Source organism: Semicossyphus pulcher, unplaced genomic scaffold (assembly GCF_022749685.1).
Source record: "Semicossyphus pulcher isolate SPU_LCO1_2020_fin unplaced genomic scaffold, fSemPul1.0.p SCAF_20, whole genome shotgun sequence".
Taxonomy (NCBI): domain Eukaryota; kingdom Metazoa; phylum Chordata; class Actinopteri; order Labriformes; family Labridae; genus Semicossyphus; species Semicossyphus pulcher.
The window spans coordinates 7951840-7975788 of NW_027211694.1; the positions used below are offsets into that span (position 1 = coordinate 7951840).

The 23949-nt window shown below is 45.3% G+C and overlaps 1 protein-coding gene across 1 annotated transcript in view; it reads right to left on the bottom strand.

Annotated features, from left to right (window-relative positions):
- Positions 1 to 23949, bottom strand: part of snd1 (staphylococcal nuclease and tudor domain containing 1) — a 209714-nt gene that overhangs the window by 55347 nt on the left and 130418 nt on the right. The window contains exon 17 of the mRNA XM_069671242.1: positions 23349 to 23537. Within this exon, the coding sequence (XP_069527343.1) occupies positions 23349 to 23537 (189 nt within the window). The remainder of the gene's footprint in view (positions 1 to 23348; positions 23538 to 23949) is intronic.

Below are 23949 nucleotides of genomic sequence, written 5' to 3' on the forward strand. Positions count from 1 at the left end.
TAGAGCCACCAAGCTGCCAGAGACAATGAGAGAGAGAGGAAGAGGGGAAGAGACGAGAGAGATAGGGAAATAGGAAAAAGGAAAAAGCAGCAGGCCATTAAGCTCGGGCTGAAAGGACAACAAGTCCTAATAATGGAGGGCAAGCTGGGAGAGATGGCAGGTTAGGCTGACCTTCACAACTGCTGAATGACGAAGCATACCCACACCCCCCAGTGAGTCCAGCGGGGTAATATGATGGGGCCACGCTTCTTTACTAGACATGGCTCGTTGCAGTGCGTATGGATCAGGCCCGCTCCTGTTACTCATTCGAGGCGAGGATGCCTTTCCCAAGACTCCTCGCGTACGCAAGAGTTAGCACCTGACAGTTATAAAGTGCGGCTCAGCTTCTGGAGAAGTTAAGTGAGCCTCTGATTAGCTCAGCTCTGATTTGTGTGAATATTTCTAATTGAAAACAAAGACCGAGCAATTGGTCCTAAATCCATGGATTCCCACATACAAGCGCAGGTGGATGAAAACACAGACAGATGGATGACTGAACACGCGTGTAGTGCCAGGACGAGGGGGTGAGGGCTGCTTTGAGCGCTGATTAAAGGTGGCAGTGCGTCAATTCGAGCAGTGTGTGTGCGTGTATGGTTCTGTTCAGACAATAATGTTGTCTGAAGTACACAGAGCCAATTTAGATTCTAACCTCTCAATTTTTGCAATCATAAAATCTGGTTTATAAGAAATAAAACGGAGCAGAAAAGTTTCACAAGCTCTGAGAAAGTGTTTATTTTTTACTCCCTGATGAAATGAGGAACTCGTTAAACGCCTTTCCTGATTAATTAGACGCGCTCGGAACGGGGGGCCGCTCCTTGAAAGGAACATTATGAGCGCCGCTTTTAAATACAGCCCGTCTTCCCAATCCCTCATTAACCTGTCTCCGCATACCGCGCACGTAAAGCACGACACAGCTGCGGCGCGCACACGTTGCTGCCCGGAGTAGGTGCTCCCGGTTTCCCCTCACATCGCGCGACGGGCTCTGAAACGACGCAGCTGCCTCAATCGAGCTGAAGTATGGCGTAATATGATCCGGATAATGTGGAGTGGTCTCTCTACTTACATGGGAACTTACATAGTTCCATTGTTAATTCATTACCCAATCACACTTTGAGAACAATTGAAATCAATAGGAGCATGTTACTCATAAGAGCGCACTTTGTAAATCAATTTAGCCCTTATTATATCCCTGATGAATCCCCTTTAGAGAGACTGCTTAATTAATTCAATCGAGGGCACCATTTTCTCGTTCCGTCTCTCCGTGTTCACTTGTGGCCTTTTTTTTTTTTTTTAGAAGCGCACATCAAAAGGCTTAAAGCTACACACAAGAAAAGAAAGGGACCGTGTTGCTCTTTAGATGCTAGGTAGGCTCGCATCACTCAAACAACAACACAACAAGAGATGGTATCAAAGGGATGTAAGTCAGAGAAGGATGCAGATTTAAATGAAGTCAAATGCAGCTTGAACTACTTTCTCTTTGGTGCTCGATGTAGAACTCTCACTTTGAGTGCTACAAGCAAGCCAAAACCTGCCTTTTATTTATGTAGAGTTTTAGTATTTCCTTTATATTAAAGTGATCTCAATAATTGACATCAAGCTCTATAAAGGCAGACAGAGTAAGAGAGAAAAATTACAGATCTGCATTGGAGTCACGTTACCGACTGGGTCAGGTTGGTGTGGTGGAAAAGGTGGGCGGCCCTGGATTTCCTGTTGCTGATGATCTTGTCTTTATTGACTAAACCATTAGAGGCGGAGAATGATCAACAAGACGGACAATTGCTTCACTGAGGGGCGATCTGTCATATCAAAGCCTCCATGATTACCCTGCTTCCTCTTAAAGATGCAGGAGCCTTATTTAAGAAATGTAGAAGCCTATGTAATGTCCTTTTAAAAAATTGTGGTGTTTAGAATAATATCTATGCTTTAAAAATCACCATATTAGCAGAAGTATAATACTAATAAGAAGATTAAGAAGAAGGGGAAATTCAATGTTCTCAATATGTTATTATTAGAAACATGCTACACAAACATAGGTCTGAAATGCACACATGCATGGCTCTATGGACATTAAATAAAGGAGCAATTCGCCCCTGGAAAAAAGCCACCATCAGTCAAAGCTGGTGTTCTCTGCAATCGATAGAAGCAATAATATTTGAAATTGGCGGCATAGCTGTGGAGAAAAATGTACAAACAGCTTGTGGTTTCACCCATTCTACATTCCTACAACACCCAGCGTGCATTGCGCCCCTCCCTCTGAAAGGAACGGCCCAGCGAGAGACGCTGGAGTTAAATACTACCGTTTTCGCTGCAGGCAATGGCTCAGAGCGGTACAGCATCCGGAATATGACGAGAATATACCGGTGGTCTAAAGAATCTTCAGGTCTGCAGTCTACATTTCAAACCTGACGATTTCAAACGAGACATGACATCGGAGGCGGGCGTCCTAGATTGAGGAAGTGTAGTTTAGCGAGCTCCCTGGCCTCCGCCAGATGACGTGTTTTACGTCGTCTGGCGGAGGTTTTCCAGGGCCCATTGGAGAAGCGGATAGCGTCCTCCAAAGGCACATGCTGAAATTGCTTTTTTTCCCTACCCTTATGGCATTAGCTCTCCATATAGCATGATAGGACTGATGTTGAAAATCGTCGAACTGGCCCTTTAATGGAGAGATGTCAGCGTGCTGCACATGGACATGCGCCCCAAGCAGTTGGGGATTCAGTGCATTGAATGTGAGCCTTGACAGCGCCCAGGAGAGGAACTGGCACCTCTCCAGCTACCAGCCCCAATTCCATACCGGGACTTGGAGCGGCCAGCCTCCAGTTCCCAAGCCAAGTCCCCAACAGACTGAGCTATTGTCTACCCAAGCAGTTAGCCCTTTTTACTTAAAGAGCTATTACTTCAGCCTGATACTCCAGCCAAACAAAGGTTAAAAAACTGAATACAAATCCTCCCAGAGGCCAAAACTTTCAGCTTCAAGACGAAAGGCTACACCAATAAGTGCAAACCCAACAAATAGATCATTCAAACAGGAACAACAAGTTATGACCAATTCAGTGGACCTTGTTATTTTTTGCCTCCATCAATAATTAATATGTACATGCTGCCCTTTGGTTTATGGCTAATGAATGGTTAGATGTATAAATGCAGGTGTTGCTGTTATTGTCCACTAAATAATGGGCTGTCAGTGAGAACATCACCCTTTACAAAAGACATATTCTCCTCCTGATTGCAGTATAGGTTCCCTCTTTTAGCTCTCACTCCTCAAACCAATATGTCCGCCTGTCAATAAGTGATGTGGTGAGAGGTTGGTGTCAAGCACACCTCAACTGACTGACAGACAGGCGGGCTAGCGGGGTCCCACACTTTGCTTTATCGACTGTACGACATGGCAGACCTCTTCAGTTTTCTCGATTTAAATTGAGTAACTTCCTGTGGAGGAAAAAAGTTATCTTTATTGATATTGATTGGACGGTGGGTCGCCCTGACACCTGTCACTAAAGCCAATCACTCTTAGAGAAAAGGCATTAACCCAATGCAAGCTGCCTCCAAGGTTAAGAGGGTTGTTGATGGTACATTAACCCTGGGCGCTCTGCTTGTCGTGGTGGGATAAGTAAGAGGGCCGGCAGTGGTAGTGGAAGGAGGCCTGATTTACAGGAAGGGGGGCTCGGCCTGCTGTCCTCATATTCAAATATGATGCATGGCAGCCTTGCATCATAAAACATATTGACTGGTCTAAGCACACGCAAACATGTATGTGCTCAGAGGCTCGGCCGTGGCCTTGGGATGAATTGGTCCTGGTTGAGCTACGATGTGGCGGCGACGTCGTTCCCGCCGGAGTGGGCTAATACAGTACGGCCGCTTACGGGTCTGCAAGGCCACACGCGTTGGCGAAGTAACAAAACATGTCAGCTGCTCGTACGGCCTGTTTGACAAGCTGTAAAAACTGAAAACGCACAACATCAGTATATCATGCCTGGGGAGGCAATTGGTGCGTCACATCAAACACACAAAGAATTCCAGAGGGGATTCTTTTCCATGTCAACTTCAGCCCTATAATAGAAGAGCATTTTGATATCACTTACTCGCTGGAGTCAATACAAGGTTTTCAGCCAAGGTTTTTTCCCCATGATGCAAGGATCATATTCAAGCTGATTTAAAGAAGCACCGCCAGGAGGAACGCGTCTTCTGGCGGAGGTTTTCCAGGGCCCGTTTGAGAAGCGGAGAGGACTGAGGTTGAAATGTGTTGCCTGCCACTGGACAGAACATAAGAACATACTAAAAAAGGCATCCACTTCCAAGGGGATTCCATGGCTCCCACCAGGTACAAAATCCACCATGGTGTTGCTGATTCCACGGGGCATTTTACAAGATTGGCGTCATTGTCTGTAGACCAATTATGCTATGGTTTCTGACAGATAAAAAAACCAACAAGAGATCATTGTAGGTAAGTTTAGGTGAAGGAATTTAAACATAATGTTAAGCTCCCTTACACAGGGGGAAACGTGGGCGATTTCGGGAAACAGAAGCTTGTAATTTTGCCATTCTATGCCATGTTTGTTTTTCCCGTGGCTCCCCTCCCCTGCTATAACACCTTTGTCATTTCCCTTCTGCCTGACTCTGTAAACACAGCGTGACTTTGATCTTTAATGTTAGATCCTCTCTCCAGTCACCTGCCTATTTGCATGCCTCTGGGTCACCTCACCTCCTCTTGACATACGAGAAGTGAAATCTGACTCTGCTGCAACTCCACCGCTCAAGCTTTGCAGCATCCATCGTCCAACTAAGTCGTATAAACATACTTTCTTTTTTTTAAAAAGGAAGGCGGCGGGCAAGTGATGTAATCGGATGTGTAAAACCAGTAAACATACGGCCGCGCGGGCCAACCACTTTCACGTTCCAAGCCAAACACCGAGAAGGAAAGAGGGAAAGCAGCAGAGGGATGGAGGGATGAGTCTCTCGGATGTGGTTACTTAGCAGATAAATTATGCATTAAAACTGCACAGGTGGCGCGGGACAGGCTTTTTAGGTGCAGGGAGGGAGCCGGGCAGCTGGGGAATTCATAACAGAAACGGGAGAGCGCGCGGAGGGGTTAGAGAGGGAGAAGAAGAGAGAAAGAGATACTTCCCAAGCTTCATATCACAGCCAACAGATGTTCTCCCATCACAGAGGCGGCAGGCAGGCAGCGGGGCTGCTCAACCCCGGCTTACACGGCTAATATGACCCCCCCCCCTTATTCCGCGACACATACAAGCACGCAGCGGTCGAGGGCTTGGAAGCGACCTAAGGCTATCGTAGTGGTAACTTGTTCCACTTTTTAAATTGGCACAAATTGATCCACTTAGACGTGTGTGTTAGGGTGGGGGATGGGAGCAGGTCTCTTGGCCTTCTGGGAAAGTACTGTTAGCAGCATGGAAGTTTCTCTGTAGCCCCTTTTAAGAGATGACATCACGAGGCCTTCAAAATAAAAGCCAAAAAGGAAAATAAACGCAAAGTGGAGAAAAATCCTGAATACGCTCAAAGAATTTAATTAAATTTAAACTAAACCTGACAGAGATTAGTCGTATGTGCTTGAACTAAAAGGGGGCAAAGTGTTACCATGGAAACAGGGTATGCTGGTGCATATGTAATCAAAGAAATGTGCACACACAAACCTACACCTGTGCCAGCGTCCTCATAACCGCCACCTTACCTCGCTGGTACGGAAAGCCAGAAGGCTGAGAGCACAAACGCACAAAGAGAACCACACACATCATCCCCTGGGGCAGTCACTCCAGCATATGGAGCCGGATGTCAAGTAGGCCGTATTTTTTTTTCCCCCAACCGGAGTGTGTCTATCGGCGGTCATTAAAAGATGATCAAGCCAGGCGAGATGTCGTCAGAGCAAAAACAAAGGCAGCGCTGGGGAGTGAGCGTGCAATTAAAGCCGACCAGCTGCAAGCGCGGAGGGCACATGATGCGGACACTCCATCTTCAGACGGCGTAGACGGAGAGGCGGAAAAATGGAGACGGGAAAGAGGATGGAAGACGGAATAATGAAGCAGTAGAGGAGAAAAACACTTAGTCTGATAGTGTGTATCATGATAACCTTGATATAAATGAGGGGCTGCTTCATGAAGCGATGGAGGGGTCGACTTATTTCGTGATTTGCGGTTGATGATTTTGTTCGCTTCTCCTGCACTGATTCCACATTTGTAGGCTTGATCTGCAAGTATGACTTCCACTTTCTGGCTCCCTTTGTCTTCTTGTCTTTATCCCTCCATCGGCAGCCATGCCTGTGACCTTGATGCCAAATGGGCGAAGTCTGTTTCTTTGTAGAAATACGCCCACCTTGCTAAACAGCACGCCGGATAAAAGTGAAGTTACCAATGAATGCAGAGCGTTTAAGCCCCTCCATCCTGTCCCTTCCGCCCTCTGTTGTTCCTTTCATCCTCCCTCTGTAAGATATGTTTATCAACTCGAGCGGCTTATTGTCCGTGAGAGCGCGCTCCTTGTCTGATCACTGGAAATTAGAGGCGAGCTTAAAGCAACAAGGAGAGGAAGAGAAAGGGCGTGTATAAAGGAGAGTGATTAAGAAATAGGACTACCTCAATGTTACAATGTATAAGTATGCAATTAAAAGGCAATTAATCAACTTTTTAATTAACAGGCTCGTCTGTCCTGGGTTGCCACAGTGTTGCCATGACGACTGGTTTTTCCAGGCCGCCGTTATCTCCTCTCCTCTCGTCTTTTCCTCCTTCGAGGACTCCTGATCATTTTTCTCTCCGATCACACCTTCCACTCCATTGTTCTCCCACTCCCTGCGCTCCCCTCCATTGAAGAAGAAGAAGCAAAAATTAATACAGGAAAGAAAAGGAAGGGCGCCACAGAGGGAGGGGAAGGAGAGGAGAGCTGGTGGGGGATTAAGGGGAATGGGAGAGATGCAGGATAGCCAGGGAGTGACAGAGAGGTTAATATGGATGTGGCAGTGGCGGAGGAGCAAAGATGGAAAGCAGGAGGGAGAACCAGAAGGGAAAAGAGGACGGCGTGGGGGAGTAAGGGAGGGAAAATATGGCGATATTACCACATCAGAGGTAAAGCCTCTTGAAGTCTCTGAAATGCTTCCCAGATCTCGCAATTTGTAGAGAGATTCAAAGGTCTGCTGCTGCTCTTGTGAGAAGCTGCCGTCCCAGTTTGAGAAAGGACTGAGGTAATCGGCATCCTTGTATGTAGGACTAAGGTTGGGATCCTTTCCTATGTGTGAAATGCAAACTAATACGGAGACGAAGGGATGGAATCGACAAAGATTTAGCAGTCCTTTGATTTACAGCACAGAAAACTGAAGGTATGTCTTCAGTTTATCCGTCACGGTTCATTCCCCATCCCCTCGTGCATCACAATGGTAAGGATCGTTTGGCATTCGACTGCTCCTTCATCTACCGCGGCCTCTCCCTGAATGGGCAACTCCCCCCGGGCCCGACCCTCGGATCGTCGCTCATTGGTGTCCTCATCTGGTGAGACATCTGCGCGATGTTCCTTTAGGTTCCTACCTGAGGAACTCATAATCTCCAATACTGTCACTTGACCCAATGAAGCTCTTAGGACAGGAGGATTCAATGTTTCATTACATTGATGAGTGCAGAGAAAAAGGCGATAAGAGGTGTGGCTTGATAGAAATAGGGTTTAATATCATTCGTAGGCCCCTGACATGAATTGAAATTACAATCATATTGAATTATAACACCATATTGTGATGAAATGTTTGCCGTATATATCATGGCATTACCTCATATGTCTCAAGGGCTAATTGTCTTAACCTCTGTACAGCTAAAATTGCTGCGCACCCAAAGTAACACACTGTAAGTAAGCCAAAATGTTCTGGCAAGACTTCTACTGACACATAGAGGAAGAAGCAAAAATAAGCAGGAAGGGAAAGTAATGTGGGAAAAAAAAGACAGGAGCTAAGAGAAGAAGAGAGATGGGGGGCTAAAAGAGAGACTGGTACAACAGGGGGGGAATTGGAAGCGCAGTGATGACGAGAGCCTCTTTATGTAACTCCCTGTCTCTCCCTAAGGCATGAGAGAGGGAGGAGAGAGAGAGAGTGACTCTGTAAAATGCACAAAAACACACTCACAAAACTAGCAGAGTGGTCCCATTCTCTAGATTTAGAGTGTTTTCTGCAGGCTAGCCAGCCAGGAGACTGAGCACAGAGGACTGACCTGAATTACAGGAAGGTCACTTAAGGATTCAACGCAAGTTCTCTCAATTAGAGATCTTTGCAAAAAAAATGTGGGTGAAAAAGAGGCAACGGAGGAGGAGATTTATGTTAATAAACCCTTCCACTTCCTGTTAGTGTGACTGATGAGATGGAAGAGGCCAGCCACACCTACAATGGTCAAAGAAAAACACAACGCGTGGGGAATACAGAAGCGAACATCGACATACACGCTCTCGCCAAATGTTTGTGAGAACATTTAGTGGTTGGCATATGGTACCAAGGCTGCACCCTATAAGTCGACCAAATGTTTCAAGTGTCTGTTGGACCTAACTGCGAAGGTTCTCAGTGATCCAGGTGATGTTAATTTCAAAGCTTAATCCAAAAGCCAACTGGACTTGCTTCAAGTTCTTGAAGACTGGGCTGTTGACCTAGTAGCACAGAGTGTTGGTGGGTCATTGGGCTCGCATGATTTGTTTTAGGACAGCACCTCTGTTAAGGTCAGGACAGCTGAGTCCTGACCTGAGGAGCCGGCTCTCCTGTGCGTTTGTGGAGGGATGTACAAGTCCCTGCGAGCTAGCTCCGCCCACCAGTCAGTTTAGAACTGAAGAAGCCTTTCGGATGAGAGGTGAAACGTCTTCAAGAACTTGAACCGACTTTAACCAGTCGCCTTTTGGATTGAGCTTCGAACGTTTAAGAAAAGACTGAGGATGTGTGGACACAGTTAAGTGCATGATTTCTATGGGTTGTTTGTAGTATAGCAGTTGTGAAAAAGGCGATGTATTGTGTTCTCTGGACTGAGTGAATAAAGCACCCGTTATATTCAACGTGAGCAAGGCGTCTCCCAAACAATCTTCCTCACTAGTGAGGTAGTTAACGGCCACGAGCCGGGCTAAAGCCAGCTGAATTAAGACAAAGAAACCAGTGTTTCAGTGTGGACCAAGCAGGGAAGAAGAGATGCTACAGGCTGTTAAGTTGAAACAGTCTTTATTAGGGGACAAAATAACGATGGCATGAATGAGGGTAACATATCGTGATTGTCTTGCAATATATCAATTATCGCAGTATTGTGATATTATCGTGGGCCACGTTTCGTATCGTGAGTTACCCTGCGATTCCCACCCCTATTCTTTAGCAGCCTTGAATCTGAAACCAGGACATTTCTAAACAAATCTGTATAAAAGTCTTTCAGAAATTCCACCGAAACAGTGGAGGTGGAAAGCAATGACACTATAAAGCCATGCATCTGAATACAATGATCTACAAAACGATAACTCACTAACAAATCCTTCCAATCCTACATCTCTCCCTTTGCTTTCTTGTTTTCATCCATCTCTTCCTCTTTCCGCATGTCACCGCAGTCCAAGGTTGACGGCCCATGAAAAAGGACCCATCCATTTTCCATTAAGGGCGAGCAGTTTCTGAAGCTTTAACAAACACGTTGAACCCTTTTCTACAAGCCAACAACTGCAATCTGTGGCGCACTGGCATTTCATAACTTAACAACGGTCACAAGAACATATTTTATTTTGCTGGATGGTGTGACAATTCCCGAGAGGCCACTAAGGACACTAAAATATGAGTCTCGCAGATAAAACCGGAGCTGACAGCTCTGCAGTTGGCAGAAATGTGGCTCCAAACAACCCTGTGCTGGTGGAGCATGACACACAAACAATACAGGGAAGCGCAGAAGCAATAATTTGGGATAACATACAGAACAGTTAACATAGTGCTCTGCTTTTTAAATATCTACTGAAAGACAGAAGAACTTTCCTCAAGTGTCATTCAATGAAACAGCAGGCATGCCAACTTCTTCCTAGGGTGCCCTTGCTGGATGTCGCACTTTGAAAAGATGCCTTTACAAAGACTAGAGGACAGTAGAAGAGAAAAAAAAAAGCATCAATGAATCAATGCACTTGGCATTCTGCTCACAGAAGGAAAGCATTAGAGAGCATGTGAGGTAAGGGGAGAATAATAAATAGGATACCTAATTCAGGGCTTAGATTGGTAACGTGTAAAAAGGAGGAGGGGAGTAAGGTAGCCAGATTGAGAGAGAGGTTGAATTAAGGACGGGATGATGAGAAAAAAGAAAGATGATAGGCCTGATAGGGCGTAGGTACTGAAGCAAGAGCAAATGAATGAGCGAAAGAAGAGGAAAGAAGTAAGAAAAGCGGAAGAATGAGAGGGAGTGTGGGAGCAGAACAGAGGGAAAGAATAAGCAAATGCAGTTAGGAGTGGAATTGGCTGCTCAAGCAAGACCGCTCTGCCAATGTGTGGAGGAGTCTGTGTGAGAGCAGGTAATAAAGAGAACTGATGAGGTGTTAGCATCCAAACTGGGTATAAGCTTCTTCTCTCCATTCCAGCTCAGAGCGGACTGGAATGATCTGCCTCAGCCCGGACGAGGCTCGAAGAACCCGCGCGTGCTGGAGGAACAGCCGCAGTGTTATAATCAGGGTATCTATATTTAGCAAGGTCAGGGGTGTTTAAGGTGACAGCGGGCCGGTGGTGCAGTGTCAACAAGGTCTTATCATAATGCCTCCAAACTCATAAAACCGCGACTCATTAAATAGGACCGTGTTTCAAGCACCAACCAGCGGAGAGAGCGTTTAAATGGTGCCCTTAAGAAACAAATATTTAGCATTTCATTAGACAGCAGAGGGAAGCAAGAGAAGCAGGGAGGGAACAAGTAAGGGGAGGGGTATTTCACTGCCGACCCATGTTAAATAGAGTTAAGTGTTGCTCCGAGCACGGGCCCTAAAAAATGTCAGAGTGCGTGTAAATGACTGGAACTTGCGTGCGTCGTATTTTACACAGATAGCGCACGGGCTATTTTTTTTTTTTTTCCCTTTCTTCTCCCTGATTAAACAAGGACGATTGGAGAGGACACCTGCAGCAAGCGCTGGAAATGTGAGGACTTGATGTTTTCACAGCATCTGCCTGATGACTCTAAAAGTGTATAAATGTCAGTTATCTGCGGGGGGAAATGTCATCGCTGCTTCTACCCGTAATGGATGTTCACATGAACGCCGTGGCTAATACATCAAGGCAGCGTTGTCTGTAGAAACTGCTGCAAGGTTACAGGAATGTCACCAATATCTGCTTTATTTCTTTAAAGCTTAAAAGTATGTAAAGATTATGGTAACTGAATTTAAGATTAAGAGGGGCAGCTATATTTTTAAGAGGAAGTAGCTCCAGATAAATATGTGAGGTAATTAAGTAAACATCCAGAATACTGCATCATTATCAGCTGTTACACAGGCTAATAACCTTTGCAGCAACTGACTAATCAAAGCTCTGCAGTCTGAGGTCAAACCATGCCGGCGTTAAAATTCAAGGCTCGCTGCCTGTGTTCCATGCACTCATTCTAGTGGAGGTAGGAAGCAGTCAGCCACAACCAGTCCTCAGCAAACCAAGTGAAAAAGTGTCTCCTTACAGTGTCCCAGGAGGGACAAACCAGGAGGAAGAAAAAAAAGAGCAAATAATCCGCTAGCCCAACTCCAGTCAGCGCACGTCCTTCACACTCACTTTCATCAGCAGAGATGGGGGAGAAACTGGGGCAGAGGAGGAGAGAGGGAAGCCCAAAGATATAAGACGAGAGGGAGGCGGAGGAAGGCGAGCAGCCCGACCTGGGGGTTTGTGTTTCCTACTGCAGGTGCTGGAGCTTTGCATGTGTTAATCAGCCATAATGCAACGCACTATGTCATAGCGCATTATGCTCTCTGCCAGCGTTTCACCTCCTTTCAGGCCTTCAATCCAGAGAGCGGGGTGAAGGGGTGGGAGGGGGGTGCGATGGGTGGGAAGGTTGAGGGGGGCAGCCTGAGTTTTTCTGCACTGATGAACCAGAGGCAGCTGCAAACCCGCCCCAGAGGACCTCTGCTAAGAGCCTGCAAGAACCCCGTGCATGACTGGAGAAGACCAAGGACATACAGAGAAATGCATGCAAACACATGCATAGGATCATATGCATAACATGCGCACGGCTGCAAGTTAAACGGAATGTACAAGCAGTGCAATGAAACTTGATCAGTAGGGACCATGTGCACAGTGCTGCCATGTAAAAAGAGTACACAGACTAAATGTTGATCTAAACAAAAAGGCTTACTTCCTGTTTTTATGCTTCATCAAGTAGAATATTTAATCTGAGAGAGAGTGTTCCTCAGGATCGTCCTCATGTCCTTGTGGCTGGATGCATTTTTCAGATGACATTTTCAAAGTCAGCGCGTAATCCTGCAACTCATGTCAATGTATAATTCAGCGCGCAGAAGGTGAGACTGCTGAGACAGGCTCGCTTCACTGAGCGTGCGTCGGAGATTTTAGGGTTCTTGCTCATCAAAACCAGTTTGCATGCGTCACTTTGCAGGTGACTTGCATGTGCATGAACGCACAGCCCGTGAGCCGGGTGGAGAATCGAGCAGATAAAGACGGAAAAAAAGTGTTTGCATGTGAATTCATAAGACAGTGAGTGGAGCTGACAGACTGCTGAATTTGCAGCTTGGAACTGGGGAAAAGGAGGATGAAGACGGGGAGGAAGAGAGAGAGAGAAATGGGGGTTGGGGTGTAAATAACACACACATCACTGGGTCCACTGATCTCTTTCTCTGTCTTTCCGTCTCTCTGCCTCGGGGCTCTGAGGGTCCAGCTTGCCGTCTCTGGTGGGCGGGGGGTATCACAGGAGTGCGTGTCCGTGTGTACGTCTGTGTTTGCGCTGTCCGTCTGCACATGCTCAAAGTGTGTTTGCAGGAGAGAGACAGTGAGAGTATGGTGCGTGCATGTGTGGTGCATCCCTCCATCTGCAACCAAGTTTTGTGTGTGTGTGTGCGTGCGGATGTGTACACAGTGCTCTGAGAATCATATTATGTAATCCTTTAGCCATATGAAAAAGCCTCCGTCAGCTCTTTGCTTTGTGTGGTAGGTGGTTCAGTTTGTGCACACAGAAGAGAGATGAAGGCGGGCGAAGGCTCACACACACACACACACGCAAACATCCATACAAGCATAATTGCGTAGTAAAAAAGAAAGGAACTGGCACACGTATCTGCACACATATATAAATGCAAAGACACAATGCAGACACTCAGGTTGAACCCTGGGAATTTGTGGTATATAACGGAGCGTACAGCGAGTCCTCTCCATCTTTTCTAGTGATGTGAGGTCTCACACGGGTCACCTCTCCCATTGTGGCCGCCCTGCAGGCAATAATGTCCCCTCGCTGTGATCCCGCTGTCCTTTCACACTTGCCAACAAACCCAGCAACCTTCATCTTACTGGGGTATTGACATAAAGGGAAAAGGGGGCAAATGTTCGCCCGGTGAATGTGTTGGTGATTTCCAGTATGGGATGGGGTCTCCTGAGACACTGATCTGAAAAGGTAGCAGGTTATCACTGAAGCTTAGCACTGTTCTGCCGCCTTTTTTTTGTTTCTCTGTGGTGTTTCACGATTAATATGTTTTAAGCTGTTACAGAGTAGTAACTCTGATGTATCACAGTGTTGCTGTTGTATGCCTCCACCAACCAGTCCAGTAGATCCATGTCTGTCCAGACTCATACAGTGAAGACTTTGAAGGAATGTAATAAAAGGTATTAAGCATATTTCTTGGCGAAACTTTTGGCGAAGATTAGTGTCACTAATTCAGTATTTGACCAAATGTGAAATATGGTCACAATGACCCCTTCTGTTCCTGAGTTATGGCGTTGAATAACGGCCATGGGCAAAACATTATGTTGTCACAGTTAAGTGGACCTTTGACCTTTTGGGTATAAAATGTCATTACTTTATCATCTTATCCTATTTTGTCATTTGGCATACAGAAATTAGCGTATAAATTCTTGAGTTATAGCCAAAAACGTGTTGTGTAGTCACAGCGACCTTGACCTTTGACCACCAAAATCTAATCAGTTCATCCTTGACTCCAAGTCAACGTTTGTGCAAAATTTAAAGAAATTCCTTCAAGGCGTTCCTGAAATATCGTGTTCACAAGTATGGGATGGACGTGAGGTCACAGTGACCTTGACCTTTGACCTTTGACCACCAAAATCTGATCAGTTAATCCTTGGGTCCAGGTGGAGTATTGTACCAAATTTGAAGAAATTCTCTCAAGGCATTTTTGAGATATTGTGTTCACAAGAATGGGACAGACGGACGGACGGACAACCCGAAAAACATAATGCCTTTGGCTACAGCTATCGCCGGTGCGGAGGCATAAAAAGGAAAAAGCTTGAGCCTATTTATTAGATGCAACATGTATTTTTGTATTTTTCTGACAACCTCGGAGTTAACTTGTGCTAAACATGCTCTAGTCTCCAATGACGTTTCTGAGGATTGACATAATCGTCATCGTCATTGGAAGTTCTCAAAATATACCAAATCCCACAGGTACGGCTTTTCATGAAAAGAGTATATAAATAGCTACTACCACAAAACCTGGACAAAAAGGAAGATTTGACCACAGTGGGCCGAGCACTGCTGCACCATGAGTCATCGAACTGCACTAACCTGTTCATTGGTACTCACAGCAACAACACTGTGTTCCAGTCCAAAGAGATAATTCCAGCCTAAGAAGCAGCCAAGACCTTGGACTTAAATGCTTTTGTGACAAGTGGCTGCTGCGCTGCTGCACTGTGTAAGCGATGGACGATATATGTGAAACACAAGTAGGACGAGCGTAAATAGATAGCCGATGGGTGAGGTGATGTACTGTGACTTTTGGCACAGTTTTAGCAACTCATCTCCTAAAGGGCAAAAAAATGCAAATCACCAGTGACATAATGATTCTCTGCGGTGCTCCATCTTTGAGATGGCTGAGCAAAAACGCTGCCACAGACACCGTTTAATTCTCCCATTAGTTCTCTGGTATTTGAAAGGGCCTCTGGACAGAGCTGAAGCTTTGTTGTACAGTTCCTTAAAACTCGAAGGAACCATGTCACCATAGAAACTATACTGACAGGAAGTCATAATAGTAAGTGGTTAAAGACAGAACTCTCATATTTGATCTACAGGCATTTTGATACATGAGCAAAAATATATATTCTTCAACCCTGTCATTTACACTTACATAACATGTCTGAGAAACTGTCGAGGTGGTGATGTGACAGAAGTTGGCTTGAATCAGCAGTTTGAAATTCGACACCTGCATTATGAATGATCTGTAGGATGCATGCAATATGTGCAGAACATCTTCAGCAGAAGTACAGGCTTATGAAAGTAAGATGAGGGAGTTTGCTGGAGTTGGCACTATATAGAAGGAGTGCGACAAAATATCTATACGGCAATATATCGTCCCCATGACTCCAATACAATTATCGATAAGCCGGCCCAAATATCTGTATTTTAATTTATAAGTATATTGTGATCGGCCGAAGAAGTTAATCAGATATCGTGATCAATTATCGCAGAATCGCTGTATCGTGATATTATCGTCATTGTGGGCCACATACCACATTGTTAGTTACCCCTGCTACCCCGACCACACAGTCCGATAACTCATCGGCTTCAGCCTGACGGCGATATAGCCTGTGGTAGTCACGGCCACATTTTGGGGATTCCCAGATAACCGATAAAGATATATCGGCCAAGACTTAGGATACAGCAATATATCGGCGCCCTTACTCCAATACAATTATCGATAAGCCGGCCCAAATATCGGTATTTTAATTTATAAGTATATGGTGAAAAACGTGAACACAAAATTAATTGGCCGAAGAAGTTAATCAGATATCGTCATCAATTATCGCAGAATCGCTGTGTCGTGATATTATCATTATTGTGGGCGACATATCGCATTGTTAGTTACCCCTGCTACCCCGACCACACAGTCTGATAACTCATCGGCGATATAGCCTGTGGTAGTGACGGCCACATTTTGGGGATTCCCAGATAAACGATAAAGATATGTCGGCCAAGACTCACAATACGGCAATATATCGGCGGCTGTGGCTCAGTGGTAGAGTCGGTCCTTCAATTGAAAAGGTTGCCGGTTCGATCCCCAGCTCCCTCAGTCCCAAGCGTCCTTGGGCGAGACACTGAACCCCAAATTAGCCTTCGATGTGTGAATGATTACCGATTGACAGTTGGGCACTTTACGAAACCGCCTCTGCCATCAGTGTGTGAATGAGTGAATGCAACATGTAGTGTAAAAGCAGCTTTGAGTGGCCACAAGACTAGAAAAGCGCTATATAAGAGCAGCCCATTTACCATTTTCAGAGCGCTTGTCATTGTTTGTAGTGCAACTGGGTACTTGAAACACAAGGATGGAGTTAGGGTGAAGAGCTGACATCTTTGGCTGGATTGTTATCCTCAGTCACATACGGATATCTGTTATTTCGGTTGTTGCATTCTGCTTGTTTTCCTCTTCCAAAAAAGGCGAGAAGTATTGTCCAGTTCAAGACTATTCTGAAACCGTACCAAAACGATCTAAGGAAATGGATATCCATGTCTATAGAAGTAAAGATTAAGAGGTATAATGTGTCTCAGGAACTACTCTGGAAGAAAGTAGCTTTCATGTATCAACAGGCCATATAATCATAAAACTGTAAAGTGACCAAGCCTGGTGTTAGAAAGGATTTTGACATAATAATAACAGTGCGATGGCAGGGAGTAGAGGTTTTTCGTGATGACTGGAATGAAGGAAAATGGGGGAGAACGGATAAAATGCATTGCCCAAGAGATCTCCCAAGTGGCTGTTAAATCTTAAAACATCAGCACTTTGCTCTGTAAGAATAACTTCCTCCTCCATCCTTTCAATACGCAGCCGGTCGCTTTAGTTATATTCAGGCACGAGGAGCAGTTTCCTTAGCTGTTATTCCTGTTACCTCTCAAATTGACTGGACAGGTATGTCACCCGGTCTTTAATTGAATATCATTTTCTCGGATTGGCCATGTCATGGGCGTTACTCCTCTGTTTGTTAAATCACGCGGTAACAGAAGTTAGGAAGGAGAGACAGAAGAGAGGGGTGACTGGAATGGTAATACAGGTGCAATCATCCCGTTTGCCCCAGAATGCTATTAAAGCTCCATTCTTCACAAAGCCTAATGCAATCTGTGTGGGAAAAGTAATAAAAGTAATGATTTCTCGTTTGCCAAAACTCTCTCTGCGGAGAGAGGACGGCCAGGGACTCACACCAAAATGGCTGAAGTTAAGAGAACTTAATTTGCAGCAGCAGCAATGGGATTTGGCTAAAAGGGACCTCAGTTGGAGAAACAATGGGAAGAGTGAGTAACAGAATGAGCCAAATTTACTTTGTTATTTCACTTGAAGACTCCACAGATGAGCTACTTTAATATTAATCCCCTGTATTTTTTTATTGCCTGCTGACTGCCACAAGTTATTTCACTATGAGAGGCCAAGAAAAATGGGAAGAGAAAGAGAAAAAGATTGCGACCCTGAAAGCGTTTCAATGGCTCCGGGGCTTAGCAAAGCACCGAGAATGGTATTAATAGAAAGGGGACTGTCATCCATGAAACCAAACAAGGCTGCTTGTATGTTTCCCACAAAGGCTATTTGCAGAAGACTGAGAATCACAATGCCACCGCATACGTAACAGAAGACAGTCCTTCACTGTACGAGTAATGAATTTTCTCTTAATTTACTGACTGTACATTGCTCCAGGTGAAAAATACAATAGCAAGATTTTCTTAGAAATGCTATTATTGGAAAAGGGCTGGTGCAAAACATTGCTAATACTGGAGCGTGAAACCGGTCCACTAGAGGTAAACTTCCTCCAGCCTCAACTCAGAGACACGAGCCTATTAGATTTGCTAAAAGCCCAATTATCGTGATTCATCCACAGCGTGTTCCTGTTTAGCCAGGTGTGTGATGCGCTGACTGCTGAGACGACACAGCTTAGATGGGAGGACAGGGAGATGTTGCATTTTTTTGCACACCCTTTGAAAACGGCATGAAATGAGAGATAAGTGGCGCGGTGGGATGGCGATGGGGATTTCTGGTCAGATGTTGAGATATTTGGCTTGCGAGGCAAGATGCTTGACCCCCCAGGGGGAGCCAGCCGGAGGCAATTGAAGTGAAATAAAAAGGGTCAAAAATGGGAACGTAGCGATGTAATCAGACATGCTTACAAGGCTGCTCAGTCACACAGCAGCTCTAAGGGCTGGTGTTTGCTGTGCTGTACAAAAATGCTTGGTCTGAGCCGTCCATGTGTTTAAGTTAACTTGTAAACAGGCCATTGGGCAAAGTGACAGTCAAGTTAACTGGACTCTGAACTCCACTGGATTCCACCCAAAAAAGGATGAAACAAGATTATGCGCTTCCATCAGGCTCTTCCAAGGACACGTCACCGAGCTCAATGTCAAACCGATGCTGCAGAAAGTGCTTTGACGAGTGGCGTTGATGGACGGGTGAAGAATACGGAAAAGCAGCAACGGATCGTGGGCTTAAGCCTCGGAGGCTTTCCCCACCCTTCTTCAAAAAGGGTACAAGCGATGCAGCGGCGTGAATCACTCCGACAACAGTCCAGGCCATTAGAGGAACCATCCTGCATGATTCAAAAACTGTAAAGCAGCTGAGGGAAACAAGGGCAAGACACGGGGCATCTGAAAGGACATTAATCCACTTGATAAGAGGGTATTCAAAGATGATTATCTGAATGAGGGTGTAGAGGAGGGTGATAAGACGGTGAGAAGCCTGAAAAGGTTAAAGAAATACAGAGGTGCTTTAGGAAGAAGGGCCTGGAATATCTTGATCAATATCTTCTTTTCCATCCTTCTCGATCCAACTCGGAGACATATCAAAGTGCGTTTATCTCTTTCAAGGTTGGGTGATTACAGCGAGAAAAGGAAACCCTTGCAGATTTTGGTTAATACTGAGGGCTGATTGTGGATTCACCTCTTTCGTAATTGGAAAACTTCCATTACTAGCATGTGCGTTTCCTCCGCATGTTCACGGCGATTAGGCTTGCATTTGTGTCAAGTAGACGCAAGCGTTAATATTGACAGAAAACACACCAACGAAAAAGAAAAATCGTTCAACATTAGCGAAGCAGAAAAGAGAGAGCTTCTGAGAGAGGAAATTGATTTCCCTCTCATTACCCCAGCTCTTTATTTCAGAGTATTTCATTTCTTTGTTTCGGAGTTTAAAAGGAAGGAGACAAATCCCTCGAGGCATCAACCAAATATTGGTGCAACACACCTGTTCAGTCTTAGGGGAACTTAAATGAAAGCTACAGCCAGTGTCTGCAGACGAAATCTCTGCTCCTGATCCGCTTTCAACCAAACTGCTGCTATCATGTCAAATTTATCTCCCTCTGCCGCAGCATTGGGAATACTGGAACATCACATGAATCGCTGCAATGAGCCGCCTCATATTACAACGACAAAATGTGGTGTTTTCGCAACATGTCTTGTTTACAGAGATGCCTGGTAAGCGAGAATTTGTTTTTCCCTATCCCGAGGAGAATCCAAATAAAACACAATAATGCTTTGCACAACCAGGCAGGAGATTTAAGAGGAGGGTAGCGGCACTGCTTTGGCAGCGAGCGAGGCATTGTTAAAACATGAAATAAGTTCATGCAGCGTCTCGGGGTCTGTCTTGTAGCTGAATCACCAAAATGTTAGCTCTGAAAACAGGACAATAGGTTCTGACAGGGCGACACGCTTTAAAAAGGAGATTTATGCAAACAATAGCTTAGCCATAAATAATGGGGGGACAGAATTAGCTATTTGAGCCGTTTGCATGTGTGTGTGTGTGTGTGTGTGTGTGTGTGTGTGTGTGTGTGGGGAGGGGGGGTTGCTGTTCCACATATTGTTCCAGGAGATGCTGATATGCAAGATGAAATAATGCTGAGCTCCAGAAAAGGCTCTTCTTCAAACCCTTTGGACTGCTTCATTTAGAACACAATCACTTTGTCCCACTGGTCTCATTGTAGCGAAAACTCATATTCACTTAAGTCACTCGAACTAAGCAGTTTTGGTCCAGGACGTGGCTGCAGAAAGTCTCAATCCCCCTTGTTGTCCCGGGTCCCTGCTGGACCACCAACGCAAAGTTTTCTTTAATGAGTGTGCGTGTTTGTACACACGCCCTCCGAGAGGCCGCTTCATTACGACAACCTTGTTTTCTTGTAGGGATTCCTGACACAGCAGTACCACCGATGTCTTCCATATCCACAGCCGTAGGGACAATAAAGGGAGGGGCAATGAAAAAGGAGGAGATGCAATCTACCCCACCTAGCCTCCGCCTGCGCGCAGACAACAACTGAGCACGACTTCAAAAGGGAAAGACACGGGGAAAAAAGAAAAAGCCAAGCGCTCAGCTTTTCTCTGGATGGTCTCTACGGGTTAATTAGAACACAAAGTCCCACCTCATCTGCCTTCAAGTTGCATACTATGCATTCACACGCACATGCAACCAACTGCCATGTGCTTCCATGAACACACCACGCTCTCCGCTATGCACACAAACAAATCCGGCCTTGCTCGATCGGTGCAGCGGTGCCGAAACGACATCAAACATGATCACTGTCCGTCTGGTCCGCTCGGGCCCCATTCTGTCGTCCGTTCTCTCGGCCCCCCTGTCCTCACTCCGGTCAGCTCGAGTCAAAACCTCGCGGTGTAAGTCAATCTGTTTCGACGCTGCAAAAAGCTGGGGTCGGAAACCAGGAGTGAAATTGTCATCAGAGGTGTCAGGAAGGTGGCGTCTCGCTGCAGTTGAATTTACCGTGGCAGGGTCGGTGTGCTCACATCGCCGGAGAGATTTGTTTGGACAAAGGTTCACCTACCTCCCAATCTCCGGGTCCTCATGTTCTCATTTTTACCATTTTCAGAAAAAGATAGACACAGACATAGAGCATCTGAGAAAAAGAGGGAAGCCAGGAGCTCGAAAGAGGAGCACGAACGCAATGACAATGAACATGATAGATTCAGAGGAGAGGAAAAAAAAGAACACAGCTCCTTCTTGGCTGCGGCAATACATCACGTTTATGTGGGGAGAACAGGCATTTGTGTCTCCTAAAGGACCCAAATAGGTAGAAGTAAGTGGAAAAGAGAGAGAAGAGAGGAAGAGCTGGGAGAGAGGGTAAAAGAGATGAGTTACGGAGATAGAGAGAAAGAGGGCGAGGATGACAGCTGGCTGGGCACTTCATGCATCTGGCAGGGGTGACTCGTGGAGCCATAATGAAAATGCAGGGCGAGATCAGGATCAGTGTGAGCGGGGCCTCCATCCATCAAAGGACTCCCATCGAGGAGAGGAAGCTTCAATGATAACAGGAAATATGTGGCTATTCTCAACCCCAGATGGAGCGTTTCCACATTATTGTAGCTTTGACTAAGAGGCCTGACTGAATGCTAATTGGCACATAAAGACAAGAGTTGCTGTTTTAATGATTGAACAGTGCGCCATGTGAGATAAATGGATGCGTCCGCCTCCGTCTTTATGATGCATACTTGCTCTTGTGATAAAGAAGCTCCGTTTTGTTTTAATGGAAGCCAAAGGTCATGGCAGCACCTGTCCTAGCAGTCTGGTGAGGGGGATGGGCTTTGCCCTTGACAATGGCGGTGTGTGGAAGTTATGACAGAATAATAGTGTTGTTGAAAAAGTGGTAATAATAAGCATCTGTAGGAAATAGATAGTAAAATTAGCATCTGATTTACCAACACCTGGTAGAATGTATGTGTGTGAGGGGCATTTTGGGTACTGAAGAAGTGTTGCAGAGGTTACTTTTTTTCATGCATACTTTATAAAATAATTTTATACTATAATAAGTTCATTAAAAATACTAATGTACGTTCAATAAAACAAACTTTATATTTTAAAAAAACCTATGTTTTAAATTCAATAGCTAACAGCCGTAAACTGTCAAGAGTCGAAAAATGAAATGAATATGTTTCACTGTTAGTGTGAATCCAGTTATGATGTTCAAAGGGGGGTATTATGCTAGCTTCCATATTCCACTCTGTGATACCTGTGGAGTAGCTTAGCATCATTTGGTGCTGGTGCATTTACTGCAACTTTCCTTCACCTGCTCGGTTAGTTAGTTTACTGGAGGTATTGGGTCGATTGTCACCACACATGGCTTTTTGCACACTTTAACTAAATAAAGGTGGACAAAATTAAATAATTAAAGGAGGGGTATTATGCTAATTTCAAGCTTCATATTTCACTTTGTAGAGTAGCTTAGCATAATTTACAGCTAAAAAAAAAAATCCTAATTTTCTCACTCTGGTGCTCTGTACAGGCCCTCAAACAGCCTCTGCCTGAAACGCCTCAGTCAGCTCTGTCTCTTTAAGAAACCCCGCCCTTACAAGCCCGCTCTCTTTTGATTGGCCAGCTCTCCGAAGCCTGCTGAGGCATCACAAAGGGCAGTGTGTAGAAAAAACTGTGTGAAGCCTGGCGTTCACAGCAGCCTGCAGACTGAGCTGAGAAGCCTGGGGATAACTTCACCCACGTTTAGTATGGACATCCAACATGGTAACATTATATATACGTCTGAAAATGTGAAAGCATCATACCCCCTGTTTCATAAAAGAGGAAAACAGTCCAAAACAAGGCGAAAACTTAGCTACAAAACACGATCAATGTGAGATAAAGTTTTTATGCTTGTTTTAAACCTTCTCCGTGCTCGGCTTCTTCGCGAGTTAATTAGTCAACAGTTCTGCGTAAGCAGCACACCTGATGGACTGTTTTAAAGTCACAAGGCTGTCATTTAGTAAATCAGACACTGATGCTGCAGCGCTGTATTGTTCCTCTTTATATTTATTTCTTAACTTTAAGCATTGAGCTCTGATCAGAGGGTACTTTGCTGGAATAATGACTTATAGGAGGTATATTGTTTGAGAACCACAGGCCTATTATGTTCCTTTAATTCCAAAGGGTTGTCATTTCTTCCGCCTGCTCTTTTAACTAACAGAATAAATCCCGATCTGTAACCCAGACTGCTCGCTGTGTTAAGTCCCAGAGAAACATGACATCATTGCTGTTGCTGGATGACAAAGCGAAGACAGAAAAGTAACTCTTCCTAAATAATACATCAGTAGATGTCATGCTGGATATCCACGTCTCCCTTTAATGAGTGTGGAAGCTTTATGAGGACAGTTTTATGTCAGTAGGGAGTACAGTCATCACGCTGAAACTTTAAGAGCACGTAGAGTCGTTGTGGCTCTTGTAGTGACACCTACCTTCTCTTTCCTCTGTCGGCAGACCTCTTCAAATGAAACCAAGGTTTTGTAGTACGCGCTGCGCTCGGCTGTGAAGTGGACCTTGGAAAGAGCGTTCTCTACCAGCGCCACGGACAGATTCACGCCCTCGATGTGCAGCCAGCCGATGAAGTTGCCCGCTTTGTCCATGCTCTCCACTTCCACTTCCACCTGCGACAGAGAGGAAGAAGGGAGGGGAGGAAGGAGAGTGGTTAATTCGCCGTATCCGAGATTATGTGCGAGATTTCATTTCAGCAATGAAGTGTGAGCGGGTGGGCTCCTATGAGGAGACACCACTGTTCTTAAATAGACACATCAATTGAGGCCCCTGAGGTTTGTATTGATTTGCTAGGACACACACACAGCTCCTGTTTCATTCCTCTGTTGTTGATTTCTCAATCAAGTATCTGGTCTCTGTCAGCTTGGCACACATTTTTACCAACACTTTTGTCTTAGTGTAAATTGAAGCCAACATACTTGCAACTAATTCTGAGTCTATTTGCAGACAATAGAACCCTTAAGTGTAGAAGGGCCTGCACAAAAGCGCACGAGTGGCTTTAAATGAGCGTCGCGTACGCACGTC